General features: G+C 64.2%; 3 protein-coding genes across 5 annotated transcripts; 2 read left to right on the top strand and 1 right to left on the bottom strand.

The window, feature by feature from the left end:
• Positions 1–76: 76 nt before the first annotated feature.
• LOC144213840 (Y-box-binding protein 2-A-like) lies at positions 77–2,521 on the top strand. 3 transcript variants are annotated; one of them, XM_077742514.1, is made up of 10 exons: positions 78–316; positions 548–611; positions 703–736; positions 811–900; positions 980–1,177; positions 1,260–1,342; positions 1,412–1,574; positions 1,646–1,759; positions 1,844–1,918; positions 2,003–2,521. In XM_077742514.1, the coding sequence occupies exons 1-9, from the start codon at positions 220–222 to the stop codon at positions 1,889–1,891; spliced, it is 891 nt and encodes a 296-aa protein (XP_077598640.1). In that variant the 5' UTR covers positions 78–219; the 3' UTR covers positions 1,892–1,918; positions 2,003–2,521. The 3 variants fall into 3 exon arrangements, with proteins under 3 accessions (XP_077598641.1, XP_077598640.1, XP_077598639.1); XM_077742515.1 differs by having other exon boundaries at positions 77–316; positions 1,649–1,759; positions 1,844–2,521; XM_077742513.1 differs by having other exon boundaries at positions 79–316; positions 1,844–2,521.
• Positions 2,506–5,648, bottom strand: LOC144213833 (solute carrier family 2, facilitated glucose transporter member 4-like). The gene is made up of 11 exons (XM_077742495.1): positions 5,412–5,648; positions 4,886–4,981; positions 4,652–4,812; positions 4,268–4,392; positions 4,082–4,197; positions 3,836–3,998; positions 3,586–3,773; positions 3,350–3,454; positions 3,162–3,263; positions 2,899–3,102; positions 2,506–2,823 (listed from the first exon to the last, which is right to left on the bottom strand). Exons 1-11 carry the CDS (start codon positions 5,442–5,444, stop codon positions 2,614–2,616), a joined length of 1,503 nt encoding a protein of 500 aa, XP_077598621.1. The 5' UTR covers positions 5,445–5,648; the 3' UTR covers positions 2,506–2,613.
• Positions 5,443–9,306, top strand: LOC144213968 (uncharacterized protein C4orf54-like). Its single transcript, XM_077742694.1, has 2 exons — positions 5,443–5,587; positions 6,089–9,306. Exons 1-2 carry the CDS (start codon positions 5,443–5,445, stop codon positions 8,827–8,829), a joined length of 2,886 nt encoding a protein of 961 aa, XP_077598820.1. The 3' UTR covers positions 8,830–9,306.
• The last annotated feature ends 93 nt before the right edge of the window (positions 9,307–9,399 follow it).

Raw genomic sequence — 9,399 nt, forward strand, 5'->3', positions numbered from 1 at the left:
TTGTCGGGCCGCCCCCCTGCGCCGGCTCGGCCAATCGGGCGGCGACTTTCACTGGGCGTCCGCGCCCCGCGCGCTGCATAAAAACCTGAGCAGTGCAGGTGGCCGCCGGCGGGCCACAAGTACATTGGAGAGACAAGCGAGCGAGCCAGCGTGCGAGTGAAGCCAATCAAGCCATCGTCCATCTCGCCAGTCTTCCAGACAGCCATTCCGCCAGCCATCATGCCCGAAGCCGATGCCGAAACCGAAGCCGAAAGCTACAGCACGCCGCCTTCCGAACCCGTGGAAGAGAAGCCACTCGTCGAGAGGAAAGTTCTAGGTGAGCGTCTCAATCTTAATTGCCTAATCAAGGACAGCTGGGATGTCGTCGTCTTCTTCTTCTACTTCTTTTCGTTCTCTTCCGGCACTCTATTTAAACTCTTTTGATTTGCGCGATCGAACAAGCCAGTGCCAGGCGAAGCAAAGTGTCCAGACAAATTCTCCCCTCGACGCCACCCCATAAGTCGGTCGTGCCTTCACGTTTGTCTGCTCCTTTTTTTTCTTCTTTTAGCCAATTTGGTGCAAGGCAAAGTCAAGTGGTTCAACGTGCGCAACGGATACGGCTTCATCAACAGGTAAGTTTGCCCGCCCGGATTTTCTTATCGTTTCCTCTTTACCAGCGGCGGCAGCCTCACCTTTTCTTTCTCTGGCCTTCCTTCCCCGCAGAAACGACACCAAGGAAGATGTGTTCGTACATCAGGTAAGAAAGCGAAAAAAAGAAAGATGGCCCGCCGGCCGGCCGTAAACCGCCCGCGTCGTCTCTTGGCTTACCAGACCGCCATCAAGAAAAACAACCCCAGGAAGTTCCTGCGCAGCGTCGGCGACGGCGAAGCGGTGGAGTTCGACGTGGTCCAGGCGATCAAGGTGGGCAAGTCCAGCCCGGCGCCGGCCGCCGGGCTAGCGCGTCGACGCGTCCGCCCACGGCCCTCCGGTCCTCTCCTAGGGTTCGGAAGCGGCCAACGTCACGGGTCCCGGCGGGGCGCCCGTCAAAGGCAGCCGCTACGCCCCCAACAAGCGACGTTTCCGACAGCGGATCTTCCCGCGGCCCGACGGCGAGCCCGCCGGGGACGCGGCGCCCTCCGAGGGTGACCCGGAGGCAGGCCCCCGGCCGCGCCAGAAGCTTCCCCGGCCGCCGCAAAATGTACGATTTGACGTTGAGAAAGAAAGAAAAAAGTTATTTTGGGACTCGATGGAGCCTTTTTTTTTGTCTTTTTTTTTTCCAGGACCAAGCCGCTGAGGTGAAAGAGGGCGAAAGCCACCCGACACAGAGACCTCCGCGCCGCCGCTTCTGGCGCCCGTATCGCCGGCAAGTCTAGCCCCTCCTCCCTTATTATTTTTTTTGGTCCGCTCGCCATTGACGGATGGGCGCTTTCAGACCGTTCCGTCCGGGGCCCGCTCCCAAGCCGGAAGAGGCACGAGAGGACGACGCGCCGGAGACGCGGGCGCAATCGTCTGAAAACGCCGCCTCCAAACAGCAGAGGCAGCGACGGCCGCCCGGACGGCGCCGGCCCAGGAACTCCGAGTCGACGGTCTCCAAAGTGAGGCTCCGACGGATCCTCCGCGCCCCCGACGGCCCCGACCGACGTTGAAGCTTTTTGTTCTGACACAGAAGGATGCGGAGAAATGGAGTTTGGCCTCGGAAGCCGGCAGCCCCCCTCGGGCGTCCCAGGCCGACCCGCCAGTGAAATCCCCCGAGGGAGCCGCGGAGAGCTCGCCCACGGAGGTAAGCCGCCAAAGTGGGCGCGGCCTGAGGGGGGCCGTATATCTAATTTGTTTTCTTCTCCCTCTCTCCAATCGGTGCAAAAAGACGGCGGAAATTCCGCAGGCCGCCAGCGTCCAGGCGCCAAAGGAGTGACTCCTCCCACCGTAGGCTTGACTTGTGGTGAGGACTTGGCGTGGCTATTCCCGGCGAAGTGACATGGCTTTCCAGTCTGTTGCCATCCAAGCCAATTTTTTCTTTGCCAAGGTCCGCTGTTCCAGCGGCCACGTTCCACCACGCACGTCTCTCCTCCTCCTCCTCCTCCTCCGTTGGCTAAGCGGCCCCGAATCCGTGCCACCCCTTGGACTCACTTGGCACCCCCCTCCCCCCAAAGGGGGAGCCGTGTTTTTCATCTTTAAAAGCCCAGCCACCCTTCACCGCAGAAAGTGTCATGGATGCTGGTTCCAATTCTTTTTTTCTTTCAATTTTTTCCCCCTGAACTGGATTCAAGCAGTTGCCAGAGGAACCAGCCTTGATTTTTATTTCACTTTTTAATTTTGTCCAAGAGTGCCACGCTGGCCCGGAAGAGCTGCTAACGGCTGAACTTTTCTTGCCCCAGAAGAAATGGCATTCCCCGGGGGCGCCGTGCGGGTGGGCGGGGTTATTCTCCCCGGAAAGACTTTCTTTACTTGCAAATCTTTTTTGGTTTTGGTTCACGGAGGACGTCGTGTGTGCAATGTTTCATCGAAAAAGATGATGACAATAAAATCTTTGCAATGGAGAAAATTCTGTCCTCTTTATTTACAATGGGTGGGGGCAGGAGTTGCACCCCAACTAAAATCATGGAAGCATTTCAATGGGACTTGCTTTGCCGCCTCTCAGTTGGCCTCTCCGTCCCCCAAATATTCCATTTCGGTGGCGCTCTTGTCGGCCGCCGCAGCCGCCGCAGCCGAGGAGCCGGGGTGAAAGTTGGCCGAGATCTGGTCGAAGGTCTTGCCCCGCGTCTCGGGTACGCGCAAGAAGGTGTAGACCAGGAAGAAGAGCAGCAAGGCGGCAAAGATCAAGAAGACGTAGGGCCCGCACAGATCCTGCGAGCCAAAAGAGCGCTGGGAACGGACGGAGCAGAGTATGGCGGCGAGCGTTTCCCCGGCCGGCTCACTCACGGCGATGTACTGGAAGCACATGCCCACCACGAAGTTGGCGGTCCAATTGGAGCAGCCCGCCACGGCCACGGCGGCCGGCCGCGGACCCTGCGGGAAGAGCTCGGCCACCAGGAACCAGGGGATGGGACCCGGCCCCAGCTCGAAGAAGGCCACGAAGCCCAAGACGGCCAGCACGGCCACGTAGCTGGCGGCGGGCGCCGCGTCCTGTGGGACGGAGCCGTCTGTGAGGAGGGCCTCCCGAGGCGAGCCGCCGACGTACTGACCACTAAGCTGAGCGCCAGCGTCATGACCACGGCGCAGACGCACATGCCGCCCAGTCCCAGCATGTGGAGGGTCCTCCGGCCCGCCCGCTCCACCAAAAAGAGCTGCCACCACGTGACGGTTAAGTGGGGGCGGCGGTAGTGGCGGCGGCGGTTGTGACAACGGCGGCGGCGGAGGCGGCGCCACTGACCGAAACCACGGTGAAGGCGCAGTTGACGACTCCGGCCGCAATGGTGGCGTAGACGGGACTCTGGACGCCCGCCTTGGTGAAGATGCTGGTGGAGTAGTAGAAAATCTGAGAGGAGGAGAAAACGGTTGGTGAGATAGTTTCTGTTGGCCCGTCCGTCCGTCCCTCCGTCCGTCCCTCCGTCCGTCCCTCCGTCCGTCCCTCCGTCCGTCCCTCCGTCCGTCTTTCCGGCCACTCACCGCGTTGATCCCCGACAGCTGCTGAGACAACTGCAGCAGGATGGAAACCAGCGCCGGCTGGCGGTGCAGCGGCGAGCGGAACAGCTCCGGGATGGACACTTTGGGCTCCGTGTCCATCCTTCGCTTCTCCTCCTTCATCTCCTCCAGGAGCTCGTCCACGTCCAGCCTACCCGTCAACCTCTTGAGCCCTGCGGAACGCCACCTCAGGTATTTTTCTCGCCGGCGGTGGCGGAAAGAGCTCCGGCACCACCTCTCTTGGCGCGCCGCTCCTCGCCGCGGACGATGTAGAGGAAGCGGGGGCTCTCGGGGCAGAAGGGCAGCAGCGCCATCTGAAGGACGGCCGGCACCACCGTCAGGCCCAGCAGGACCGGCCACAGCTCCGGGCCGCCCAGGAGCCCCTCCAGGCCCAGTACCTGCGCGGCGGGTCGGAGGCCGTCATTTCCCGGCACGAGACGGGAAACCCCACGCTCGGCCGCCCCCCCCCGGGCCCCCCGACCTGCGCCAGGAGGATCCCCGTCACGATGGCCATCTGGTGCAGCGTCCCCAGGGCGCCCCGCAAACCGGTGGGCGCGATCTCCCCCACGTACATGGGGGTCAGGCCGGACGCCAGTCCTGCGGGGTGCAGGGTCAGAGGCCGCCGCCCTCGGTGGGTGGCGGGCTCGACGGCGGTGGCGGCGCTCACCGCAGTAGGCCCCGATGACAAAGCGACCGAGGATCATCATCTCGAAAGAGCGGCAGAGCTTGCAGAGACCCATCAGGCTCCCGCCCAGGAAGGCCAGCAAGTTATTGACCAGCATGGCCTTTCTCCTGCAAAGCCAGGCCACGGGCCGCTTGACCGTCACGCGCCGGAAGAAAAAGACTACGGCGGGCTCACGGCGACGCTTTTCCCGGACTCGGTGAGTACCGGCCGGCCCCACTCTTACTTTAGTGTCTTATTTCCAAAGGAAAAGTGGATTTGTGGCTAAGCGTGTATCCATTTGATGGGAACGGAATGCAAGGTGGGATCGGCTAGGCTACCGGCGCGGCACGGCGCGGCACGGCGCGGCGCGACGCCAGAGGTCCTCACCTGCCCAGCCGCTCGGAAACAAATGCCACGCAGAAGGACGACAGCATCCCCCCGATGGAGAAGATGGCCACCGACAAGGACCACAGCGAGGTGAGTGTCCCCGGCGGGATGGCGCGCCCGTACCTGTGCGCCCACGTGGCGTTGTAGTCCCGCTGGATGATCTGTGGGACGGGAGCGGTCCGCTTAGCCTCGACCGCCCCGCTTGGCCGGGAGGAGAGAAAGGGCTGCGCCTACCTCCTGCGGGGCATTCATGACGCCGACGTTGTAGCCAAACTCCAGCGATCCCAGGACGGCGGTGAAGACGGACAGGGCCAGGCTTCTGGTCACCCTCTGCCAAACCAGTTGACGCTAGTGTCGGCGGATACGTGGAAATACAACCCGCATTTTCCCGCTCGGCCACAATAGGGGCACTCGCTTGCCCCGCCTGCCCCGCCTTCCCCGCCTGCCCGGCTCTCCAATAACAAGCCAGTCGCCCTGAGTTTTCTCCCCTTCCCCCAATTACTTTTGTCTAACGTTGACGTAGGCCACCGACCCCCGTAAAGGCCCGTAAAGGTCTGGTGATGTCACGCACGCCGGCCAAGGCTCGCGTGGTCCCAAATACCGGCAAAAGGGGCAACCCTTTCCCTCAAAGGACAAACGTGGCCCCGGTAGGCCCATCCCATTTCCCGCCGCGGATGTTCCTATGGCCGCCGACGGCGGCCCGGACGAGGTGACCTCAAGGTCAAAGAAAGAGCGGTCCGTGGACGGCGAGGGCACCCACCTCTCCCCCGAGTTGCCGAAAGCCGGCCGGCATGGCTCCTGGCGTGGACCCTCCGGCCCGGAGAGCGAGCCGACGCGAGGAGCGACACCCGCCGCCCCCTCCGAAAAAGACTGCGTCCCGATCCCAAAGCAGAGGCCGGGGGAAAGTCCCGAAACAGCCTGCCCGCCCGCCCACTGGTCCGCGTTAGACGCGGCCCGGCTGACACTGCGTAGCCTGTAAAGTGACACCCGGCGTCGGCACGTGCGCGCCTGGATCTGAGGGCGGGTGGGCGGGCGTTTCGGTGGGGGCGTGGCTCCGGCCAATGCCCCCAGAAGCAGGAGCGACAGGAGGGGAGAAAAGAGAGAAAGAAAGAAAGTCAGAAAGAAAGATAGATAAATAGATAGATAGAAAGAAAGAGCACCTGCTATTTTGGAGCAAGTGCCAATAGAGCCCCGCCCCCAGCCAACGTCGGAGACAAAGAATAGCACAGCAAGACAGGTGGACGCTAAATTTAGGTTAGAAGCCTTTTTCGTTAACCCCTCAAGCGTCACGGACGGCCACAATCATCCTTTCCAACTGCCCACTCCACCCCGCCCATCTTGGACTATCATGTGGCCAACGTGGGAGTTAATCATGTCTCGGCCCCCCCTTTTTGATACTCCTCCGTGTTAGCCGCATGGAACTTGGGCTGTCCCCAGGAGGGGGGCGTCCGGGGTCATCGGCGCTTGGCGCGCCACGACGTCTGCGGCACCCCGCCGTGCGCTCACTCCCCGCGCCCCCAGCCATGAAGACGGAGCGAAGCCGGGCAGCGCCGCCGTGCACGGGGGACACGGCGGGACGGACGTCCGATTTAGGGACGGACTCGGACGGAGACGGCGCGGTGCCCAGCGAGGACGGGTCCCATTACATCAGCGCCGGCGCCGTCCGTCTCTCCGAGCTGTCTCACGACGACGACGATTCCGACCCCGGGGCGGGGTCCCTTCCCTCGACGGACGTCGCCTCCCCGGAGGGCGACGGGGCGCCGACCACGCCGAGAGTGCCAGACGTGGGCGGTCTGCGCGAAAGCCATCCCCGGGCCCGCTTTGGCGCCGGCGGCCGGGGAGGCCGACAGGTCCGCCTGTCAATCAAAGCCACTTCCCGGGCTATAAATGACCCCCTCCGGGAAAACACTCTTTCTCGTGCCAAAGACGCCGGAGATATAAGCCCCCCGCCCATTAAGGGAGCGCGCCACCCGGCCGCCGGCAGATGGCCATCTGAAGAAAGTCCCGGGCGCTCCGCTTGCGCTTGCGGCGAGCCCCACGGCGTGGACAAACTCCTCTCCACGGCCGGGGCTTTCCCCGGCCCGGCCTCTAATCCGCGTGGGATCCGCGGGCGCTCCGCCTTCGTCCGCCCGGAGGGCTCCGCCGCCAGCCGGTCCACGCCCCGGGCGGAGGGCCGCGCTCTTGCCGAAGAAAAGGAGGCCCGTGCCGCCGGCGTGGCATCTACTAAAGACATGGAGGACGGCCACAAGAAAGCCGTCTTCGCTTCCAGCGTCATCCAAAATGTGCTTTCCAAAAAGATGCAGTTTGAGCAGGAGCGCCGCATGGAACGCGGCGAGGTCAGGGAACCCCGGCGCCGAGCCCAAGGCCCGCAAAGAGCCGCCCCCGGACGCCATCCCGGCCACGACCGGGCCGGCGCCACGGACCCTCTCCCGCCGGAGCACGCGGACGCTAAAAGGGGCTCCGCCGAGGCGCCCCGAGCGGCTCTGCTGGCCGGCCAAAATAGCGCTTTGGGGCGCAGGGGGGACCGGGAGCTAGGGTTTCCCCGGGAAGGCAAAAAGACGGAAACCCAAGAAGCCCGGGAAGGGGACGTGGCCGGCGGCGCCAGAGTCACTCAAATGTCCCATCTGTTTGTGCCCACGCTGAAACGTGCGGCCGGCGGGGGCGACGAGCGGCGCCGCCGCCCCCTGCTCCCGTCCGACCGCGCGTCCCACCTCACGACGCCCGGCGAGGGCGTCGGGGTGCGCCAATCGCCCGGAATTCAAATTCGGCTCCAAAGCCGCCAGACGGGCGCCCCGCCCATTGCCCGGCACCCGGAAGGGCTCCACTGTCCGCCGGCGTCCCCGGACACGGCGCCGGCTTTTCCGCTCGCGGGCGTCGGAGAGGGCAAAGGAAAGTTGCAGACTTGCATCCACCACGTGCGCGACGTGCGCCAATTGGTGAAAAGCTCCCGTCACTTTGTTTCTCCGGATGGAAAATCCCAGCCGTCCGGCGGCCAAGCCGGCCGGCCTACGTCGCTCTCCCCCATTGTCATCCGATGCCAGTCGGTGAACACCCACGGCGGCAAATGGGACCGGACGTCTTCCCATCCGTCGTGCAAAAGTTGGCCCGAAGGCCCCCCGGGGACGGAGGCGGTGGCTTCCGGCGCCGAGCGCAAACCGGCGGCGTCCACGACGGCGTCCACGACGGCGGACAGAGTCTCCCGGGTGGCAGGAAAGCCACCGGCGTCCGATGGGGCGGCCTTGGAAAAGCTTCGAGCGGCCGTCAAAACCATGGAGCGTCTCTACGTCTTGGACAAGAACCAATGGAAAAGGAAGAGCGCGCCGCAGCCTCGGGCGGACAGCCACGTACTTTCGCTCATTGCCAGCGAGGAGCCGACATCCCCCGTGGACCAAACCCACGCTGGCACTACGCAATCCCATTTCAGGCAGACGGCGCCCCGCGCCGGTGAACCGCGGGACGGCCCGGCTCCCCGTTGGAAAGTGCCCGCTCGGGGCCGGAAGGCGTCCCCGAGCATCCCCGCCGGCGGCGGCGGCGGCCGGCGGTGCCCGACGCCTCCCGACACCGTCCCCGAGTGGTCTGAATTAGCCACGTCCTTCGGAGTCTACCCGTCCCGGAGCAGCGTGGCGTTGGGAGAAAATCCGTCCGGGGACCCCGACTGGGAGCGCCACGAGCACCCGGCCCTCCCGCCGGAGTCCCAGCCGTCTGCGAGTAGCCCCCCAGCCTCCATTTATCACCCCTGGCCTTGGGCGGTGGCTGCAAATGGGCCGCAGGTGTACTACATTTCGCCCGCCGTCGCTCCGGCGCCCCCGCCGTCGCCCCTCTCGGCCACGCGAGCCAAGATGCTCCTGGATCCCGCCAGCGGGAGCTATTACCTGGTGGACACACCCATTCAAGCCCCCACGCGTCGCCTTTTAGACCCGGAGACGGGTCTCTTTGTGGAAGTACCCCTGCCTCCGCCTGCCGTGACCCCCGTGGCCCCCCTGGCCCTGAGTTCCGCCGCGTACGGACACGCCTACGTGATCTACCCCGGGTTCGTGACCTCGCCCCCCGTCACGTCCGCGCAGACGCCCCCGGACCCCGCGGCCGTCCCGGACGCGGTGGGGCGACGGGGCCCCTGGATGGTGGCCCCGCCCTCCTTTGACGGAACCACCGTGAGCTTTGTGCTCGAGCACAGGTGACGGGGAGGCCAGTCCGTCGGCGGCGGCGGGGGCGGATGGGGTGGCGGCGGAACAGCCGGCGAGCCCTTCAGCTGCCGCTGAATGTCAAGGGGCCGCCAGGGCGGGAGAGCGCCGGCTCAGCAGACTTTTTATAGGAGTGGCCCAGAGCGGCGGCTCAAATTGTCCGGGCTTCCCAGCAACACCCGTCCCATAAACACCGGCGGTTTTTACGTGGTCGCTGGCCTTTCTCAAATTTGGATTGCTTAGCATTGAGTTTTAGCGCGTGGGCGTACGGGCCTACCAATCGCCAGCGTGGCTTTCCGGCGTTTCCTCTGGGATGTGTTTGCCGCGTCAACGCTGCGGTTCGGCCGCCAAGGCTTACACTTTGTATGTTTTCGGAGACTTGCTCTGCCGTGGCGGGGATCGCCGTCGTGGCCCGGAAAGGGCGAGCGAGCTTTTTGTGCCATGACCACGTATGGTTGGCTTTTGAAAGTTTGGCCTTCACATCTGGTTGAGCGCTTCAATAAAGCCGTGCTCGTACACTTGCCTCTGTGTTCTTAATGATGTTTAATCCTGTCGGTTCTAAGGAGG

Source organism: Stigmatopora nigra, chromosome 20 (assembly GCF_051989575.1).
Source record: "Stigmatopora nigra isolate UIUO_SnigA chromosome 20, RoL_Snig_1.1, whole genome shotgun sequence".
Taxonomy (NCBI): domain Eukaryota; kingdom Metazoa; phylum Chordata; class Actinopteri; order Syngnathiformes; family Syngnathidae; genus Stigmatopora; species Stigmatopora nigra.

Bases quoted from the DNA above. Each gene is read 5' to 3' on its own strand.
- LOC144213840 (XM_077742514.1), top strand. From the start codon at position 220: ATGCCCGAAGCCGATGCCGAAACCGAAGCCGAAAGCTACAGCACGCCG. The intron at 737-810 runs GTAAGAAAGCGA...TTGGCTTACCAG, and splicing joins AAGATGTGTTCGTACATCAG to ACCGCCATCAAGAAAAACAA. The intron at 901-979 runs GTGGGCAAGTCC...GTCCTCTCCTAG, and splicing joins ACGTGGTCCAGGCGATCAAG to GGTTCGGAAGCGGCCAACGT.
- LOC144213968 (XM_077742694.1), top strand. From the start codon at position 5,443: ATGGCTCCTGGCGTGGACCCTCCGGCCCGGAGAGCGAGCCGACGCGAG. The intron at 5,588-6,088 runs GTCCGCGTTAGA...GGCTGTCCCCAG, and splicing joins GCCTGCCCGCCCGCCCACTG to GAGGGGGGCGTCCGGGGTCA.
- LOC144213833 (XM_077742495.1), bottom strand. From the start codon at position 5,444: ATGCCGGCCGGCTTTCGGCAACTCGGGGGAGAG. The intron at 4,198-4,267 runs GTGAGCGCCGCC...TGCACCCCGCAG, and splicing joins TGTCATCGGGGCCTACTGCG to GACTGGCGTCCGGCCTGACC. The intron at 3,103-3,161 runs GTCAGTACGTCG...TCCGTCCCACAG, and splicing joins CGCTGGCGCTCAGCTTAGTG to GACGCGGCGCCCGCCGCCAG.